Source organism: Mya arenaria, chromosome 8, assembly GCF_026914265.1.
Source record: "Mya arenaria isolate MELC-2E11 chromosome 8, ASM2691426v1".
NCBI classification, from domain to species: Eukaryota; Metazoa; Mollusca; class Bivalvia; order Myida; family Myidae; genus Mya; species Mya arenaria.
In genome coordinates this window covers 29,468,663-29,489,425 of record NC_069129.1, presented here as the reverse complement: position 1 = coordinate 29,489,425, position 20,763 = coordinate 29,468,663, and the positions used below count along the sequence as shown (strand labels likewise).

Below are 20,763 nucleotides of genomic sequence, written 5' to 3'. Positions count from 1 at the left end.
AAAGTTACCGAAAGACGCCTTCTAATGCATTTATTGTATTGTTTTTATATTAATATTATACAAATACATTACCAAACCAAATTTTAGAGAAAAATATTAAAATATAATGATGTAATAGGCAGTTGAAATTTCAGTGTTCGAGATCGAATTTCGCGTGCCGACTCGCCAACCGAAAGACAGATAAAAGCTTCCAAAATAATCAATTATTCCAATTAATGATAATCTCATAATATCCATATAACTAAAACACACTCATAAAAATGAAAAAGTTCATGAAAATATTTACTTATTGTTCAATTGAATAAAGACAATGTGTCAGTGAAATGGTTGTCTCCCTTCGCCAATCGAAAGACGATTTAACGCAGGTAAAACTAATTTATTAGTTGTTGTATTATGAAAATGATTATGAATTTGGATTCAAATAATAGCATTTATATTCTTATGGAAATGTTAGATCAATTGTATATACAGCATTTGAAAGTATTTTGGAATATACTTGAAACATTGCCTTTGAAATAGGTCGAAAATGTCGCTAAAATCATTTTCTTTAACTAACTTAGATCTACAGTATAGTTCAGGGCTTTCAAATTTTAATTTTTGTTTATATGAAAATTGAAAAAAAAAGAAGTTTTTAAACAGCGAAGTTCTCATCTTCAGATAAATTAGCTTACTTATGGACAATAATAACCAGACCACACCAAATACACACAATCAGGCGATGTTTAAAACAACATAATAATCACCCATTGTATGACACCCCACAAAGTAGCGGCACGTTTTTTGGGGGACAGTTTGGTATTATTGAAAGTGTGTTAATTTGGGTAAACCCTTTTCGGCTCTATGACACGTGTTGAGCAAATACCATAATAATTACGCATTAAAGGACCGCATTACGTGTACATTTATAATTGCGGGTGATTTTCACACAAATTGACTGCTTCATTTGAAGATTCATAAATAACAATTGCGAGTAAAAAGGTAAGTTATTGCTGTAAGTATTAAAGAAGTCCAAATTAATAGAACTTTACACTCTGAAATCATTAATGATGGATGAGTTTCCTTGTGCTATATGTGCTGGAAATGCAGGCTATTATTTCTAATGCGCACCATGATAAACCATACAAAATAAAGTATTTTAACTTTAACTGTTTGATTTCAACGATGAAGATATCTACATAGTTAATAATAAATATTGCACATAATAATGATACATAATTCAATTCGGGCAACATTATTGCCATGCACATATGAACTTAGGTAACAACAACTTTCTTTCTTCATGGACATATATACGCATGGTGCATTCAAAGGTAATTATTAATATATTCTTATAACTCAATCTCAATTTTATTGTTTGTATGTCTGACACATTTGTTTGTAACACAAGGTGAATTTTCAATGTACATTTACCATAGCTTTTGTCATTAACATGTATATGTCTTTGTCAATGATTTAAATACATATTGTAAGTTAATCATTTTATTTTGTATTTGCAGCATTCAATATTTCATGTAATTTTATTATGTGTATGACTTATGTTTTATGCAGCCTTCCATGTTCGATGTTAATCAAATGTATATGTCATGTATGTAGAGAAATGATGAAAAATAAAATAAAAATTTAGTATTAAGTTAACTGTATATATTTGTTCTTACTTCACCTTAAACATATCAATAAATCGTATTTTGGTTGAGAACAGAAGAATACTCTTATTGGCTAAATAAAGGAAATTCTTTTGTCAAAAAACTTATTTCTAGATATTATTTTAATTTTTTTGGCTACAATGTGTAAGATCATCAAATATATATGAATATTAAAAATAAATACAATAGCAAGCGTCTTTCGGTAAATTTCTATCATATTTACTCCAGTTTAACCATATCCATAAATCGTATTTCGGTTGACGACGGGAGATAACTCTATTTGACTAAAAAAGGGAAATTCTTTTGTCAATAAAGTCATTATTTCTAAATATTTTTTTTAAGTTTTGGCTACAATGCGTATAATCATTATATATACAAGATTATTTAAAAATAAATGCATTAGAAGGCGTCTTTCGGTAACTTTCATGCGTATTTCGGTAATTTTATCCGTCTTTCGGTAAATAATCGTATTTCGGTAAGTCTAGGGACCCTTAATGATGCATAAAGGTCACAAATGGTAATGATCAACGGTTCAAAGTATGTCTTAAAGGGACTCGCTCATGTTTTGTAAAATGCATTTTTTATAGCGAAATAAAGTCAAGTCAAGTCAAGTCAAAGTTGTATTAGCAAATTCAATTAGAACATTGCCAGTTCACAAAGAACATACGAGATGGCATTAATGACAACAAAATAGAGTGAAATATAGATATGAAATAAATATGAGATCATTTTTACAACATTTAATCTTAAGGAGAAAAGTATGAACTATAACTATACATGAAATGTATTTAGACATGTTAATTATGCTAAGCAGCATTTCTTCAATCCGTAGCGAATGATAAATAAGTAGCAATATTATTCAATATTTTATCATTATTACGGGACATCAAGTTATTAAATTTGGTCATATTAGGCCAGTGAATATAATACCTGGGTATATATTTTGTACGTAAATCCAAATAATGAGGACACACTAACAAAAAGTGATATTCATTTTCTACAACATTCATATTACATTTATTACATTTTCTATCTTCTCGGTTTATATTTCTATATCTTCCTTCTTCAATATTAAGGTTGTGTGCCGAACATCTAAATCTAGTAAGAAGTATCCTTAACTTATTGCTATTAATACAAATTAAATATTTTTCAGTTGCAAAATCTTGTTTAAAATTAACATAACACTGTAGCTTGTCTGAATTTCAAACATGTGTATACCATTGGTGTAAGTAAGTATCATATATTCTTCTAACGACAGCTTCTATCTGTATATTACATTATCACATGTAAATAAATAGGCAAATCCAAGCTCGTTCAACAACTGTTTCAGATTAACTGTCCAAGAGTTTATATATTCTCCATTAACAGATTTCATATTAAATACCTTATACATTAAAGACTCGGCAAATCATTGCGAGTGTTAAAACTGAGATACTTACGGCTTTAGTCCTTTAAAGCTGCACTCTCACAGATTTCCCATTTTTACAACTTTTTTTTTGTCTTGGAACGAGCCATTTTTTGCAAAAATCCATGGAAACCAGTAATATAAGACGGCTGACAAAAAATCAGATCGCAGATTTATATATTTAAGTTCAAATTTTAATGTTTTATGCATTTTTCTTAAACTGTTAGTAACGGTTTAAGCCATAAAACATTTTCGAACGGAAATATGAAAATCTTCGTTCTGATCTTTTGTCAGCAATCTTTTTATCATTGGTTTTCAGATATTTACGCAAAAATTTGCTCTTTCCAAGACAAAAAAAGTTGTAAAAGTGGTATATCTGTGAGAGTGCAGCTTTAACAAATGTTTATATATAAATTATAAAAAATAAAAATTATATGATCAAATAGTGTCTCTGAAGTCTACGATTTTGAATAGCGTTCAAAACCCATAAGTAACACTTTTCAGTGCAAAATTCAGAGTAAGCAGAAAAACTCATAACAAAACATATTTCATGTATGCGGATGTGGTGTGGGGTGGAGGCAGGGGTGGTCCCAGGATCTGATGTGGTGTGGGGTGGAGGCAGGGGTGGTCCCAGGATCTGATGTGGTGTGGGGTGGAGGCAGGGGTGATCCCAGGATCTGATGTGGTGTGGGGTGGAGGCAGGGGTGATCCCAGGATCTGATGTGGTGTGGGGTGGAGGCAGGGGTGATCCCAGGATCTGATGTGGTGTGGGGTGGAGGCAGGGGTGATCCCAGGATTTGATGTGGTGTGGGGTGGAGGCAGGGGTGATCCCAGGGTCTGATGTGGTGTGGGGTGGAGGCAGGGGTGATCCCAGGGTCTGATGTGGTGTGGGGTGGAGGCAGGGGTGATCCCAGGGTCTGATGTGGTGTGGGGTGGAGGCAGGGGTGATCCCAGGATCTGATGTGGTGTGGGGTGGAGGCAGGGGTGGTCCCAGGATCTGATGTGGTGTGGGGTGGAGGCAGGGGTGGTCCCAGGATCTGATGTGGTGTGGGGTGGAGGCAGGGGTGGTCCCAGGATCTGATGTGGTGTGGGGTGGAGGCAGGGGTGGTCCCAGGATCTGATGTGGTGTGGGGTGGAGGCAGGGGTGATCCCAGGATCTGATGTGGTGTGGGGTGGAGGCAGGGGTGGTCCCAGGATTTGATGTGGTGTGGGGTGGAGGCAGGGGTGGTCCCAGGATTTGATGTGGTGTGGGGTGGAGGCAGGGGTGGTCCCAGGATTTGATGTGGTGTGGGGTGGAGGCAGGGGTGGTCCCAGGATTTGATGTGGTGTGGGGTGGAGGCAGGGGTGGTCCCAGGATTTGATGTGGCGTGGAGTGGAGGCAGGGGTGGTCCCAGGATTTGATGTGGCGTGGGGTGGAGGCAGGGGTGGTCCCAGGATCTGATGTGGCGTGGGGTGGAGGCAGGGGTGGTCCCAGGATCTGATGTGGCGTGGGGTGGAGGCAGGGGTGGTCCCAGGATGTGATGTGGCGTGGGGTGGATCAGGGGTGGTCCCAGGATTTGATGTGGCGTGGGGTGGAGGCAGGGGTGATCCCAGGATCTGATGTGGCGTGGGGTGGAGGCAGGGGTGATCCCAGGATGTGATGTGGTGTGGGGTGGAGGCAGGGGTGATCCCAGGATCTGATGTGGTGTGGGGTGGAGGCAGGGGTGATCCCAGGATCTGATGTGGTGTGGGGTGGAGGCAGGGGTGATCCCAGGATCTGATGTGGTGTGGGGTGGAGGCAGGGGTGGTCCCAGGATTTGATGTGGTGTGGGGTGGAGGCAGGGGTGATCCCAGGATCTGATGTGGTGTGGGGTGGAGGCAGGGGTGGTCCCAGGATTTGATGTGGTGTGGGGTGGAGGCAGGGGTGATCACAGGATCTGATGTGGTGTGGGGTGGAGGCAGGGGTGGTCCCAGGATCTGATGTGGTGTGGGGTGGAGGCAGGGGTGGTCCCAGGATCTGATGTGGTGTGGGGTGGAGGCAGGGGTGGTCCCAGGATTTGATGTGGTGTGGGGTGGAGGCAGGGGTGATCCCAGGATCTGATGTGGTGTGGGGTGGAGGCAGGGGTGATCCCAGGATCTGATGTGGTGTGGGGTGGAGGCAGGGCCCGGGTGGTCCCAGGATCTTGTGGTGTGTGGTGGAGGCAGGGGAGGCTCCAGGATTTGACGTTAGAGGGAGCGTTAGGCTTATGGGGTGTAACCTTTTGACTAGCGTATTTTGGGGCGTATTTTTCTCCTATATTGTACCCCGGATCCTCTATAAACAAAAATATAATATACAAAAAAAATAGAACGATTTCAACAAAAAAGCGCTTTGTATCGATTGTATCAGGTTGGGTTACTCTTGCAGACAGACGAAAATTGTAAAAGTTATCTCTCGTGTTTGGAGCTAAACGTGGCACTCGACCAGTTTTTAGGAAAGAAATAATACCGCCTGTAATTTCAAGAACAATAATTGCTATTTCGTTACTATTTTTCTTAGAACAGAGTTGTTCTCAATCACGGTAGATTAATACATCATCAATAGATTTTTATACTAATTAAGAACATATTATACAAAAAAAAATTGTTTCAACATTTAAAGCTAATTTAAAGCTGCACTCTCATAGATTGAACGTTTTGACAACTTTTTGACCCATTTTGCAATCTTTCAAGACCAAAAATCGGTTTGGTGAAATATGATTTGGGTTGTAGTTTTTTTTTATATATTCTTTGTCTAGTACACTAAACATTGAAGTTTGGTAGATACATAAAAACTGCACAAGATGAAAGACTTTGTATATAATTTATTATTGTCTAAATCAAAATTTGACAGTTTAAAATTGCTTGTAATATCAATACATGCATTCTTTCAATGTCCTGAATTCGATATTATCCGTAGACAATATCTTTTGAATTGGTATTCATCTGGTAATAATTTAAATGATTATTTCTCTTTAATGTCTACTGGAAATGATAATACAATATTTAAGTTATTTACAAATGTATACAATCTGTTAAACATGATAAATATGTAAATCTAATGTTGCAACTATATTCAATGTTGTTGTTGTTTTTTGTTTGATTTTTGTTGTTCTTGTCGTTTTGTTGTTGTTGTTTGTGTGTGTGTGTGCGTGTGTGCGTGCGTGCGTGCGTGCGTGCGTGTTTTGTTTTGTTGTTGTTGTTTGGTTTTTGTTGTTGTTGTTTTTTGTTGTTGTTGTTGTGTTTTGTTTTTTTGTTGTTGTTGTTTTTTTTGTTGTTGTTGTTGTTTGTTTTTTTTTGTTGTTTTTTTTGGGGGGGGGGGGGGTCATAACTGTTGTGTATTTTGGGCCGGTGGCCTTTGTTTACTTAAATAAAGTGAATTGAATTGAATTGAATTGTCTATGCACTCAACCCTTTATAACAAAACCAAAATGATTGTAGGTCACCAGCCATCCAAAATGCACATTCATGTAATTGTAAATACCTGAACTGCAATGCATGACGTAAAAAACTGTGCCCACCTACATTTTAAGGTGTTGATAAAAATTGCAAGAAATATTACATCAATATTTGCTGACGTGTAAAAGAAATGTGCGTGGTATTAATAAGGCTGTTTATATATCGAATGAATCAGATATCTTCGCTTGAACATATATAAATATATATGAATAGTTGTTATACATACATGTTAACGTGGTTATGTAATTATCACAGGATATTTAGTCACGGTATCACACAATCAATTCATTTTCTAAAAATAGATAACCGGGTAGCAAAAATTGGATTTCGTCCAACTCGATCGTAGTCATAATCTAGTTCATGAACATTCGGAGCTCCTCGGCCATTTTTTCAAAAACAACCTCGGATGTATATGGACGGTTTACATACTTAAAAAGTGGTACGTTTAAGTCCGCTGCAAATAGATCGCGTAGTAATCTTATTTAGTAGTTAAAAATTATGACTTAACTCTTGGGAATCGTAATTATGTTTGCAATAATACACTTCACTGGCAATCAATTTAAACTGAGAGCAATGAATACAACTCTTAAACACTACATTTAATTAATGCTTTTATTCAAAAAAATACGGACTACTTCAACAGATATACCGGCATACATCCGAGGTTGTTTTTGAAAAAATGGCCGAGGAGTTCCGAATGGTTCATGAAATGTCATGCGACGTAAATGGGAATTTCCAAAAGATTGTTATTAAAAAAACACACAATTTTATGAAACATGTCTAAACGCATTCTTCGTATTTTTTTTCTGACAGAAAATCAGCAGGATACCGCTTGATATTTTATATAAGGATAAAGTCAGCAGAAATTTTGAAAATACATTGAAGAAATATAATCGGTTTAAATCTCTACAGAGCTAGCAATAAAATGTTAGATTTCTTGCAACAAACTCCGCGCAGTGTTACTTCCCTTGCAGTACAGTAATCACTGCCTTCACAAATATCACGTGATGATAGAAACGGCACGTGATTGCAATTTACAAAATGGACGGAACACCTTTAAAAGAAATTCCAGCAACATGTTTCATTTGTTTAGAAAATAAACGATTTTATTCCATAAAAGGAAAAAATGCAAAACGTTCGATACATGTCTGAATAGCTAACAACACATCCATGTTGATATTGTAATTTGTAAATCCTACTTTCAATTTGAAAAAAGACCGAACATTTCCGAATGTTTTTTTTAATTGTTATTTTTTTATAAAACATATTATGCCTATCAACTGGCGTAAAGTAATTATTTAAGAAAGGATATAAGAATAAATATATATGATTAAAAAAAATGCCATTAAAAGTTTTCATCCAATTTTGGATGAAAATCTTGTGGTGGCAGTGATTACTGTACTGCAAGGGAAGTAACACTGCGCGGAGTTTGTTCTTGCAAACCAAGTCATCGGAAATTTTGACGACAAAAAAACTACACTTAAGATATGACGATCCAAATTTAAACTTATTTATTGATCGTCTCTGCACAATTTTTCTATTGTTTAGAAGAAGCATGCACATAGCTAGGTGCATTTCATAGCCTTGAAGGGATATTTATAAACATCTTTGAACTTTAAGATAAAATCTGACTGCTTTAATTGGGCTTTAAAGATGCACTCTTACTCCCTAATAAGTTTTACCACAATGTATACGACTACAATTGTTTAATTATACCGAAAAGGATGAATAAATGTCAAAACCAATAATTATGGTTCTTATGAAGGATACAGGGTTTAGTTTGAAAGAAAGGTGCAGAAAACTACCTGATGCGACGATAGTTGATCAGGCCTAAAAAAAAAATGTTTGGTTAGGGTTACATCCTTTTCAAAAATAGGTAGGGTAGGTAGGTTTTTTTTTTTTTTTTTTTTTTTTTTTTTTTTTTTTTTTTTTTTTTTTTATTAGGCTTTATATAAGAATGTCATTTTCATCATTGGAGAATGGTGTTAAAGTTATCTTCTATATAAGCAATTAAGGTTTTAAACTACATATTGAAAAGCAAAAAAAAAAAGATTTTTTTTTTTTTTTTTTAGTTTTTCATTTATTTTTTTCAAACTGACTATAAAAACGTTAGGGTCGGCGCCTATTCCGTAGGTAGGGTCGGGTAACCCGAACCAAATGTATTTTTTTTTGAGGCCTCACTGTAAATCTTTAAGGACGGCCACCAGTCATTTAATATTTGTGCGTTTTCAGATTAAATTCACAATTGCAATCTTGTTATCACTCAAAATGTATATGTGATTTACATGTGGATGTATTGATTTTGAATAAGAGCGTCTCTTTTAGATTAATTGGCCAGTGAAAACACTATTGCTCCCTAGATTAAGATAAAATGAAGTTGCATGAGAATGTAAGTAGAATTGTCCATGAAAACATTTCATGTCAATATGGCAGAGAAATTATGCATAAATTTCACCTAAAATGCACTACTTTTTATCTCAGTTTAGCCATATTTTTCGTGGGGGATACACCACTAAAGCCCAGTTGCAAAGCCTATTTGCTTGGGCATGGGGTGCTGGCAGCAAGGTGAGCCCCCATCTTAGGTCAAAATTTAATAGTTAAATGCTTCATTTTTCATGTCACCTGATTTAAAGTCACGTAGTAAAAGTTCATTTATTGTTATTGTAGTGTTGCGAGACACTACTTGTGTGAGTACGTGTATACATGGGGGCAACTTTTTGTGCATTACGTCATAAAGGTCTGGGTACGTGTTGGCTACTGTTTTTGCATTACGTCATCAATGTAGGTGTACGTGTGGGCTAATGTTTGTGCATTACGTCATCCATGTGGGTGTACGTATGGGCTACTGTTTGTGCATTACGTCATCCATTTAGGTGTACGTATGGGCTACTGTTTGTGCCTTACGTCATCCATGTAGGTGTACGTATGGGCAACTTTTTTGCATTACGGCATCCATGTAGATGTACGTATGGGCTACTGTTTGTGCATTACGGCATCCATGTATATGTATGTGTCGGCTACTGTTTGTGCAGTACGTCATCCATCTAGGCGTACGTGTTGATCACTGTTTGTGTTACGTCATCCATGTAGGTGTACGTATGGGCTTCTGTTTGTCCACTACGCCATGAAGGTCTGGGTATGTGTGGGGTTTTGTTTGTGCATTACGTCATGAAGGTTTGGGTACGTTTGAGCTACTGTTTGTGCATTACTCCATCAAGGTAGGTGTACGTTTGGGCTACTGTTTGTTCTCTACGCCGTGCTGTTCTGGGTACGTTTGGGCTACTGTTTGTGCACTACGTCATCCATGTATGTATTCGCATGTGAAAATGTTAATTCACTGCGCCATAAAGGTCTTGGTACGTATGAGCTTCTGTTTGTGCACTACGTCATGAAGGTAAGGATACATATGAGCTACTGTTTGTGCACTACGTCATGAAGGTCTGGATACGTATGAGCTACCGTTTGTGCACTACGTCATGAAGGTGTGGGTACGTATGGGCTACTATTTGTTCACTACGTCATTAAGCATGAATACATGTGGGCTACCTTATGTGCACACCGTCGTCACGGTGTGTGTACATTGTACACATTTTAAATGACATGTTCGAGAGCAAAAAGAAAAAAAAATAGATTGATTCGATTATCAGAGTATTGGCGTACAAGCGTAACACTAGGGTGTATGAAATTATCGCTATGTACCAGTCAATTGTAACCACGGCCCCCAGGTCCGGGGGTATACCGGGGATAGCCGGGGAAATGGGCCGTGTTTTACGTTCCAGGTGGCCCCGAAGTGCCGGGTGAGTGCGGTGGTTTTGACTTCGCGCCTTCGGGCCTTAACATGGGTCCCGGGGTGGGGGCGGGGGGGGGGCATTTGGCGGGGATTTTTCCAGCAGTTCGTCCCCGCAGGGCGGGGATTTTACTCGGGCTTGGCTGGATTGAAAGTCAAAGTCCCCGCTATTCCCCGGACCTGGGGGAGCCGTGGTTACAATTGAATGGTGAATTAACTTGAAAGCATTAAGATTGTTAATTATAAGATAACATGAATAAGCCGTTGTATATCCGATAAACCTTATAAATAATAGCATGTTCATATAAAGTGTATAATTATTGAATATACATATATACAATAAGTATATAATAAATAATATACTCGTATATTTGAAAGTTCAACCCTATTTGAAAACTGATGATTCAATAAGTGTGTGAGATATACTCATAGCAGAAATACATTAAAAGCTTTAGTCATGAAACGATTACACTATCTATTACTACTTATTCTTGTGACTAAGAAATGATACCGGTTTTGTTAGTACGTGGTACTGTCAGTGCATGGTGACTATCAATAAGTCACTGTTTTAAGTCAAATATGTTACTGTATTTATCAAACATACTCAGTCATATGCGACCGGAGAATGAAGCCCATAAATATATTGAAGTTTTTATATTACGATCTGATTGCTTTAGAAACATACATACGAACAAAAAAAATCGATTTTTGAATATCTTTAAAGAAAACCTTAAATTCATTCAATAGCTACTTTGAATAAATATGTTTTTTATCTTTGTCTATGTATTTCTTTATTACCTGTGGCATTGTTGTATAAATGATCTTATAAACGGACTGTTATACTTGAGCAGTTTCAAAAAAGAAAAATAATAAGTCACTGTACCTGGCTCGAATTGCTTAAAGTGCACCGGAAACTATAGCTCATCCTGTTTTCCGGTTTGATTTATAATTAGATAGTGGGTTTGTAATTCATGAATTGCATCATTTCCATTTGGCATTATTTGTGCTGAGATGGTTAGTTATTTAGATTTAGGGTATGTTTATTTGATAGAATTAAAAGGCATTATCCCGACTGTCACGTTCTAAAGCTGCACTCTCACAGATTAATTTTTTTTTTGTCTTGTAACGAGCCATTTTTTGCGATAATCCATGGAAACCAGTTATATAAGACTGCTGACAAAAAATAAGATCGCAGAGTGTTATATTTAAGTTCGAAAATTGATGTTTTATGCATTTTTCTTAAACCATTAGCCATAAAACATTAATTTTCGAACGGAAATATGAACATCTGCGATCTGATCTATTGTCAGCAGTCTAATATGATTGGTTTGCAGATATTTACGCAAAAAAAATGCTCTTTCCAAGACAAAAAATAAAAAAGTTGTAAAAATGGTAAATCTGTGAGAGTACAGCTTTAAGACACTTGTTTGAAAAAAAAAATGAAATAAAAAATGAGATGGTTAGATTTTTAGATTTAGGGTATGTTTATTTGATAGAATGAAAATGCCTAGCTCCGCTTCAATGGTCACGTTTTACCCCCATTTATGTGTTAGGGTACATATATGCATGAACTGTAAACTTAACTCGGGTTAAATTAAATGCTCTGCTTGTAAAAAGCGCAAATTCAAATTGGTCGACGATGGAAAAAGAAAAAAATGCCACCTTTGTCCTTACAAGTGTTGTTGTTGTTGTTGTTGTTGTTGTTGTTGTTGGTGGTGGTGGTGGTGGTGGTGGTGGTATTCTTGTCCGCTTTTAACCTAATCAAATAAAATACTAACGGTGGTTTTATGTCATTTTTTGTTTATTTATCTACACGGAAACCGACATTTATCGAAAGCATTCTTTGTTCGAGTACTTCAATGTACTTTAAACAAATCGCGTCCTCATGTCCTTAAGAATATGGATTTGCTGTTAAATAGTATTTATTTAAGAAACCCGGAAGATTTTGAAACAGAAATAACCGGCGAAGTACTTTGAAATCCAGAGCGGAACTTTCTTTTTCCGTTGCAAGATGTTTATCCCCTTAACAAGAGCTCTAATTTCGTTTTCAGTTCATCGAATAGGGGACAGTTAATATTTTATGATGTACGTCCGGGTTAGAAAACTAAGTAGAAAATGCATGTGTTTAAACCTTTACGTGATAAAATAAACCAACATCCGCCTTCTATCACGAATTTGGTGTAAAATATGAATATATTTAATTTTTGAGCAAATGAAGACTTACACTTAAAACTTTTTGATACAATGATATTTATCATTTATGAACGCCATTTTCCATGATTTATGTACTCCCTAGTTACATCCAACAGTTATACACTTTATGGTGTTTGAATAGTGGTCACTGTTCTTGAGGAAAGTGGTTCAATCCCGTTTTCGGGTTTTTAAGTTTTGCCACATCTTTAGTGAAAAAACAGTCCTTTTTTGTTAACGTGAATTGCGCCCGAAATTTGGCCCAATTTAAATGAAAGAAAAAACTGTACCATATTTTCAGCATTGAAATTTCACTCGGATAATTAAAGGGGGCAGGGGAGAGGGGGGGGGGGGGGGCGTCCATTTTTGCGCTTCCTTGTAGTGTTCTAGATATTTCTCATTTGTCCAATCTTTATCTTTATAAATCAACGTGTTAATAGTACATTACACAATTCAATCGGGTCATTTTTCAGTACCTTGTGGTTCATGTTCGTGGTTTAAACAGGGAGTGACAATTAAAGTTTAATTCCGTGTTCTTCATTTTATTAGGGTTTTTAAGCAATTCTTTCGAAATATTTTTCCAGTACATTGCTTTAAGTAATTTATCAGTTATCATTATAAATTTCGAAACAAACAAATGATTTAAATTAAAACCATAAAATCAGATAATAATATTGTTAACATTTTATGTATGATTCTGTCAACACATAATTATCATATCTTTTAGAAAAAAAACAAGTTTACAATGTCTTTTAACATATTATCAACATGCAAACATTAAGTCAAATACATGATATATGATACAGAAAAAAACGTTATTGTATGAAAACTGTGTGTAAATGAAAGTTAACACATGAGATCTGAACTATTCCTGACGAACCAACTCCTTTTCTCACAAAGGCAACATAGTCAATTACATTATCAAAGAGATAAACAATGCAAAAGTCGTCTTGAGACATAATGGCAATCACAGTCTTGTATCCAACTTCACGAGGATATGGCCTTCGGTAGGCCAAAAGAGCTCTAATGCGAGTTGCTATGTTCGTCTCACATTTCACTAACTGTTAATAGTTCCTGCGATACTGGCCCCGATTTTTATCACGGTAAAAATGTCCACTTGGTACCCTTGATTTGCGCTCAATATGGCCGCACAAGCGGCTAAATTGAGCACGCCGGATGTGTATGCTAGTGCGCCTGTTTGAGGCCGACGTTCTGGCGCTAGTCGGAAGGGGATGTTCCGATCGCTCAGGACCAATCTTCGTCGTCGGATTCTTCGACCATGTCGTAGCTGAACGACGCTCCGTTCGTTTTCAATTTTTTCAAAATGTCAGTATAGTTCCTCCAGAAGGCAATCACCACAGGTGTGTCACCGCTAAATGTCCGAGAATCCACGTCAATATCCGCGTGCGTAAGCAGAAGCGTCACGGTCTGAAGATCTTTATTCTCAACAGCGTAATGGAGCGCGGTGCGCCCGCTTTTGCCGTCTGTAACGTTGACGTCTGCACCGCGTGCAAATAAATGTCCCATGATTTCGTATTCCTTGTTTTCACTAGCGACATGCAGACACGTCAAACCTTGACTGTTTCTGATTTCAAAGTACTCCTTCCTCCGATCTACGTCATCGCCGAACGATTTAACGAGCGTGTACACAGCGTCTTGGCTTCCTTTACGGCACGCAACGTGGAGTGGCGTATTTCCTTGTTGGTCTCTCGCGGTAACATCAGCGCCGGCTTCCACAAGCGCGCGTACAACATCCGGCTGATCGGTCAGTACGGCCAAATGAAGAGGAGTTTGACGCAAGTTGTTCTGAATGTTCAAACATGCGAGCAAGTCACACTCCTTGACCTTAAAAATAAGCGCTAACACAACCATATACATATGCTGTATGACGGCCAAATGAAGCAACGTATCTCCATCTTCATCAATGTCCCATAAATCCACCTCTATTTCGTCTTCCGGTACGCTTACATTCTCCGAGCAAACACTTCCTGTCGTCAGTGAGTATATCCCTTCGTCATCCTTTTCTGCGCTGAGTTTAAGATGGTCAAAGTCTCCGACTAAGTCGCCGACACTCGCCTCAGTTTCGTTGTCCTCCGAGCACTGGATGGGCGTTTTCTCGGGTTCTTCGCAAATAAATTGGTTTTGTGTAACCTTTTTAAGTTGTCCGTGAAAATCCTGAGAACTATACCCCGATTCGAGCAGATCCTCAATCCCGAGGTTCACCGTGCTATGTTTGGAGTTCTGAACAATGTCAGACGTCTGTACTACAAATTGTTCGTTAGTGAGTGGGGCTCGATCAAATTCGATATCATCATCCTCACTAAGGCTGTGATACGCCATACTGGTAGTTGAATATTTAGAGTTACTTCTCTTTGTGTCCATACTGTACGAGATTTCTGTTTAATTTGACAATCACCAAGCGCACGATAGTTTATGTATGTTAAGCAGCGGTATTTCCTTTTATCAGTAAATATCTGAGCTAAAATCCAACGAATAGGTTCCTTTATTAGTAATTCGAACTTGTGTGGAAAATCCCAATCGACAATGAACTAGGTTTTGACTACGTGCATGCTAAATATGCGTGTGAAGGTCATTGGTTTTTCCTAGCGGAATTCCCCAATATCTATTTTTAGGCTACGACTATTAAGAATGGTGAATGGTATATTTCAAAATAGTTTTGTTAAACTAATTATCTGGGTTTTTAGGCTACTGTTTTTCTGTGTAAGGGTGATCCTTAAGAAAATAACTCTTATTTACTGATTTCGCAAAGTTCCAATAAATTGCAAAAGTCCGATTTTGCAATTTATGTTTAAATAACTTCTGCATGACAAACACATATTCAACTTTAAGGCCTTATAGAAAATTCCGCCGTAAACTTGCTAACATAAAGCCAAACTGGTTTGATAGTGGCTTTATGGCCAAATGTACTGTAGTCTTTGTTTGTTTGTTTTTCTTCATAGAAGGCCACATTGTAAATATGATGTTGTTATGGTTTAACCTGTAATTATGTCCTTATGTGTATACCGTCTCTTAATAAAGATATTATTATTATTATTATTATTATTATTATTATTATTATTATTATTATTATATTATTATTATTATTATTATTATTATTATATATTGTATTTCTCATGGCAATCGGTTATGTTCATTTCGTGAGATAATCACGTTCTTTCTTTCTTTCTCTTTTTTAGGGGGGAGAGGGACAAAAGTTGGCGGTTGGGGGATTAAATGGGGCATGGAAAAGGTTTATGTACGGTGATTATTTTAACGTATATGATTTTCATCGAACACTCACTGTTTTTATTGGAAATTAGTTTTTCAAAAATTAAATGTTGCATGGCATATATAAATAATAATATAGATATAGTATATACATAAATATGAAACGAAATCAAACGGAACTAGAAATATGTAAACATAATAGTCTCGGCCTCATAGTTCTAACTATGCTCGCCTAAACCAAATATTCAGTTTTGTTGCCCTGGGGTTTTCTTTTTTATCAATGGCACAGTAACATGTATAGGAAAATATTTCAATACAAAACTTAAATTTATGGAAAATGGAAGATCTATAATTCTAGAATTCTCATTCAGAAAGTAGTATTCCCTTTAAGTGATGGCGTATGTGTATTTTCAATTATACTTAAACAGAAAGTTCTAAAATAATTTTCTCATTTCTGTTTTCCATTTCCTGCTTTCCTCCAAAGTTTATTCCAGAATTGACACTTCAATTGACTATTCACCTACTTTAAAATCATGATGATATAAGTACATGGTCATTACAGAATGTACATGAATAATCAAAAGTTAAGTAACAATAAACGATATAAACAATTTATGTAACTTGACTAGTGTAGAAAATTCGTGAATCATCTATCGAATGTACCCAATTCACCCTATCAAGTTTGATCAAATAAAAGATAACAACTTCAATGATATATACATGTACTTGTTTACATTTTAACCTGTCATTTCGCTTACATACGCATTACATTAAATTGTGTGACGCAGAATATAGACTCGACCTATAATACAGCGCAGTATTCATCTTTATATATGTATAAATACACCATACCAGGCAGAAGTATTTATAAACACTTGTATTAAGTTTGTACGTAAAACGCAAGTTTAATTACTGCCGTATAAATAATATGTTTGGATGACATCATAGGAAGGGCGGACGGTGTAAAGCCTCAATAACTGCGGATCAATTAAATTAAACAGATTTCTGCACGTCAATTCGTAAGCTGAAGAAAGAAGTCGACATTTCTGACGCAATATTGTGCACATTTTTCATTAATCACAGTGTGTGGGATGCTCGTCAATTTGACCGAAGTAAAGGGATTACTAGTACTAAACAAAAACACATTCAATATTAGTAAACATGGTTATATTAGATAAGTGTTATTAAAGTTGGATATATTATTGACGACGGATGTCTTATAAGTCATGACCTTTATTTGTTTGCTTTTTTATATCATCATCATCAGCAGCAGAAGCAGAAGCAGCAGCAGCAGCAGCATCATCATCAGTCATCGCCCCCACCACCCCCACCCCACCACCACCACCACCACCATCATCATCATCATCATTAGCATCATCATGATGATCACCACCACTACCATCATCATCATCATCATCATCATCATCATCATCATCATCATCATCATCATCATCATCATCATCATCATCATCATCATAATCATCATCATCATTATCATAATCATCATCATCATCATCATCATAATCATCATCATCATCATAATCATCATTATCATCATCATCATCATAATCATCATTATCATCATAATCATCATCATTATACAGCAGCAGTGGGAAAATAACAGTGTCAGGAAATTTACTCTTGAATATTGATTGAGTATATATATTCGGCAAGCTATAGTTTCAATATTAACTTGCGAATGCTGTAACCAAAACAGAACATAATGTAAATGAAAATCGCATGATTATATTGATCCAATAGACAATAGCGAATGAAGGTTGAGGGGGCGTATCTGCATGACAATATCGGATTAAGATATAAACAGAATGCAGAATAATGCACTATTTCATACTAAAACTTTCTGTGGAAGAACCCAAAAAAACCCTGAACCGTATTTGATCAATGCATGTAAAGTTTGGGGTCATGAGGTCGCACTTCCAAATATTATCTTCAAACCTCACGTCTGCGCTTCGGCAATATCCTATCATAAGCCACTCCTGCTATTTCCGTACCAGGTTCAAGTAGTACAAGTTGTACTTGTAGTTTTTCAGGAAGCTGTTATATAAAAACACTTATAAGAACAATATGAAGACTGGGTGTTAACTTATAGTACGCTGAAATTTTGGGTTTTCTATAGCTTTTCCATATGGAAACCAGGGAAGACACGCGTGCCTGTAAACTCCACTAGTGGCTTAAAGGGGGAGTGGCGGCCAAGTAAACATAATTATGTCAATTCCAGAGATAAAAAAATAAAAAAGGATCTTTACTAGAAAGTAGTTCATACCAAACAAAATGCCTTTTTTCTGTAGGGACAGACAAATCACATTTGGACCATGCAATACTCGGTTTTAAGGGAGGCAGTCAACATTCGGTGTTGCGCCCCCAATGCTGCACTCCATAAAAAAGCCCGGACACGCCCTGCTAGGGTGTGCCACAGAGCGAATAAAGATGTTAACTCAAGTGTACACCGAAATGGGCTTGTGGTCGGAATGGTTGAGAAATGGTATTGTGGCATATGATAGCATAGTAAAATACAGGACCCCGCCCTGTTAGGGGGTGCTAGAGAGCGAATAATGATGTAATCTCAAGTGTACACAGAAATGGGCTTGTGGTCGGAATGGTTAGGAACTGGTATTCAGGTATAAGATAGTATAGTAAAATACCGGAACACAGGTCAATCGGTGCAGGGTTGGTGCATATAAAATTTCAATACTTTCACCACATGCACTTCGGATGCAATCCACCTTTATAGTGACATCAGCCCCCCCCCACACACACACACACACCTAAAATCGCCCAAATTTACCTTTTTATTTCAATATAGGAGTAAAAGAGTAAAGAAAATCGCCCAAAATGCACCATTCGGACTAGAAATTGCTAAGTTTTCTTTTTGGAGTACCAAACCACCTTTCAACACTTTAAACCAAATTCATTTTGGTTCTGTGGGAGGAGCGCGAGCCAAAAGGTTACGCCCCTAAGTTACGCCCCCCCCCCCTCTAACATATAATCCTAGGTCCGCCCCTCGACATGTAGCTCTCAGGCCTGGTTCATTGCCATTAAAATTAGGATATACATTTGTCAAGATTATTATTATAGTAGCAGACGAAATATGTACTGATTTATTTCGACATTGTCATTGTGCCTTCAAACTTAAAGTGACACTCGTATTCAAAATCAACAAATACACATGTATAACAAACAACACTTTTGCTGATAAACCTTTAACTACTGACTAAATAATGCATTGATGGAAAATACCGTGTATTTAATAGTAGAAAGCGAATAAAATATTAAATGATTGGCGAATGCTAAAAGATTAACTGTGGTCTATAAGGTATAAGTTTTATAAGGCAGAAATACCGTATTTTATGCATATTTCTTTCAAATTCAATTCGGTGTCCTTCATAAAAATCATTGCTTTCGACAATTATTCATCTTTTTTTTAATATTAAATCAGTATTGTCGATTGTGGTAAATCATATTTGGGAGTAAGAGTGTATTTTTAAACGAGTGCGTTGGTCGCACTTGCACAGTTTAGCAGCTGATCTTCAAATAAGTATTCATAGTGTTTTCGTGCAACTTATTGCTAAACCTAAACTTAGGCATTATCAAGCAATTCTAGATCAGTCATGCCCATGGTTTAATTAAGTTAAACCCCCAACAAAAAAGGGAATTGTCCTTATCTAAGCAAAATTTTGGGAAACCAAAAAGTGAACAGTGGATTTCCCGAAGAAATTTCACCAGATGTCACCTTATAAGGGGTGTATATTTCAATCGATGCAGTATTACATTTTAAAAGCGTTTATTCAATAATATGACATTCGCATTTAAGCCCACTTTTAAATGTTGAGCGTGTGTAATTTTACCCAATTTTACCCAGCAGGCACAACAACGTTGAAGCAACGTTGAAACAAGGGTCATCCTTCAACGTTGAGAAAAGGTTGAAAAATGGTTGTATTTTAAAGTTGTACTGACGTTGTGATTTCAACGTTGAAACAACGTTGCGGTTTAAACGTTGAATTGAGGTTGAAACAACGTTGAAAATAGGTTAAAATGAGGTTGAACCAGCGTTGCAGTTTCAACATTAAATTGATGTTGCAGTCAACCCGTTGAAGGGTTACGGTAAAAACTATAGAGAACATATACATCAAAGTTCACCACAATTACACTAGTCAATTAAGTGGGTTTACTTAAATATTCCCAAGATGAATGTACTTTTGAGGTTGTGGGTTTGAAAAAAACCAGGGTGGGAGTGGACTAGTTGTATACATGTAGGTGTCTCACCCGAGCGGTTGTGGGCTTGATCCCCGCCACTGGATTTTTTTCATGCCCGCCCAAAATGGACACGATTACTGGGTTCTACTCAGAAAACTGACTCGATCGTGGTTCCATAAGCTGTCAGCTTCCGTCAGAATCGGGGTATATCGATTAATTCCACCGATTCCCAGAATACAATGCTTATTACAGTGGCGGACCCAGGAAATGTAATATAAAGTTATCTTGGACGTGTGTTTTATGGGGGGTTTGTTGTTGTTTTATGGGGGGGGGGGTGTTGTTGTTTTGTGTGTGTTGTTTTGTTTTGTTTTGTATTTTTGTTGTTTTTATTTGTGTTTTGTATTTTTTCGGGGGTTATTTCATTTGTTTTGAAAAGGTGACTTGAAATAGCTTTATTATGTATTTTAATCATGTTTCTTTATACATTGTTAATCAAGGGCGGTGCTAGACCGTCCATAATTGATATGCAGGCCTAGGGGGCATACCGCAGCTATATTTTAACGCACGATTTCCTCTCTATCTTGAAAAAAAAACAAGTACACTAACATACACACCAACAAGTTATATTTATAAACGCTTAAATAAACGCTAAAAAACGCTAAAATAAACGCTATAAAACGCTAAAATAAACGCTGAAAACATTCAAATAAGCGCTTAAAACCGCTAAAATAAACGCTAAAACGAATGACTAGCTGATATTCGTACCTGAAGCTAAACCCCTCAACCATTTTATATATAGTCTTATTAAAAACATTTTTGTAAATTATGTGCAGGCCCGG

The 20,763-nt window shown here is 36.8% G+C and overlaps 2 protein-coding genes across 2 annotated transcripts; both read right to left on the bottom strand.

Moving 5' to 3' along the window:
- Window positions 1-3,579: 3,579 nt before the first annotated feature.
- LOC128244113 (uncharacterized) lies at window positions 3,580-11,098 on the bottom strand. The gene is made up of 2 exons (XM_052962128.1): window positions 11,090-11,098; window positions 3,580-5,238 (listed from the first exon to the last, which is right to left on the bottom strand). Exons 1-2 carry the CDS (start codon window positions 11,096-11,098, stop codon window positions 3,580-3,582), a joined length of 1,668 nt encoding a protein of 555 aa, XP_052818088.1.
- Window positions 11,099-13,153: 2,055 nt separating this feature from the next.
- LOC128244996 (NF-kappa-B inhibitor alpha-like) lies at window positions 13,154-15,026 on the bottom strand. Its single transcript, XM_052963181.1, has one exon. It carries the CDS (start codon window positions 14,861-14,863, stop codon window positions 13,727-13,729), a length of 1,137 nt encoding a protein of 378 aa, XP_052819141.1. The 5' UTR covers window positions 14,864-15,026; the 3' UTR covers window positions 13,154-13,726.
- Between the last annotated feature and the right edge of the window lie 5,737 nt (window positions 15,027-20,763).

Bases quoted from the DNA above. Each gene is read 5' to 3' on its own strand.
- LOC128244996 (XM_052963181.1), bottom strand. From the start codon at position 14,863: ATGGACACAAAGAGAAGTAACTCTAAATATTCAACTACCAGTATGGCG.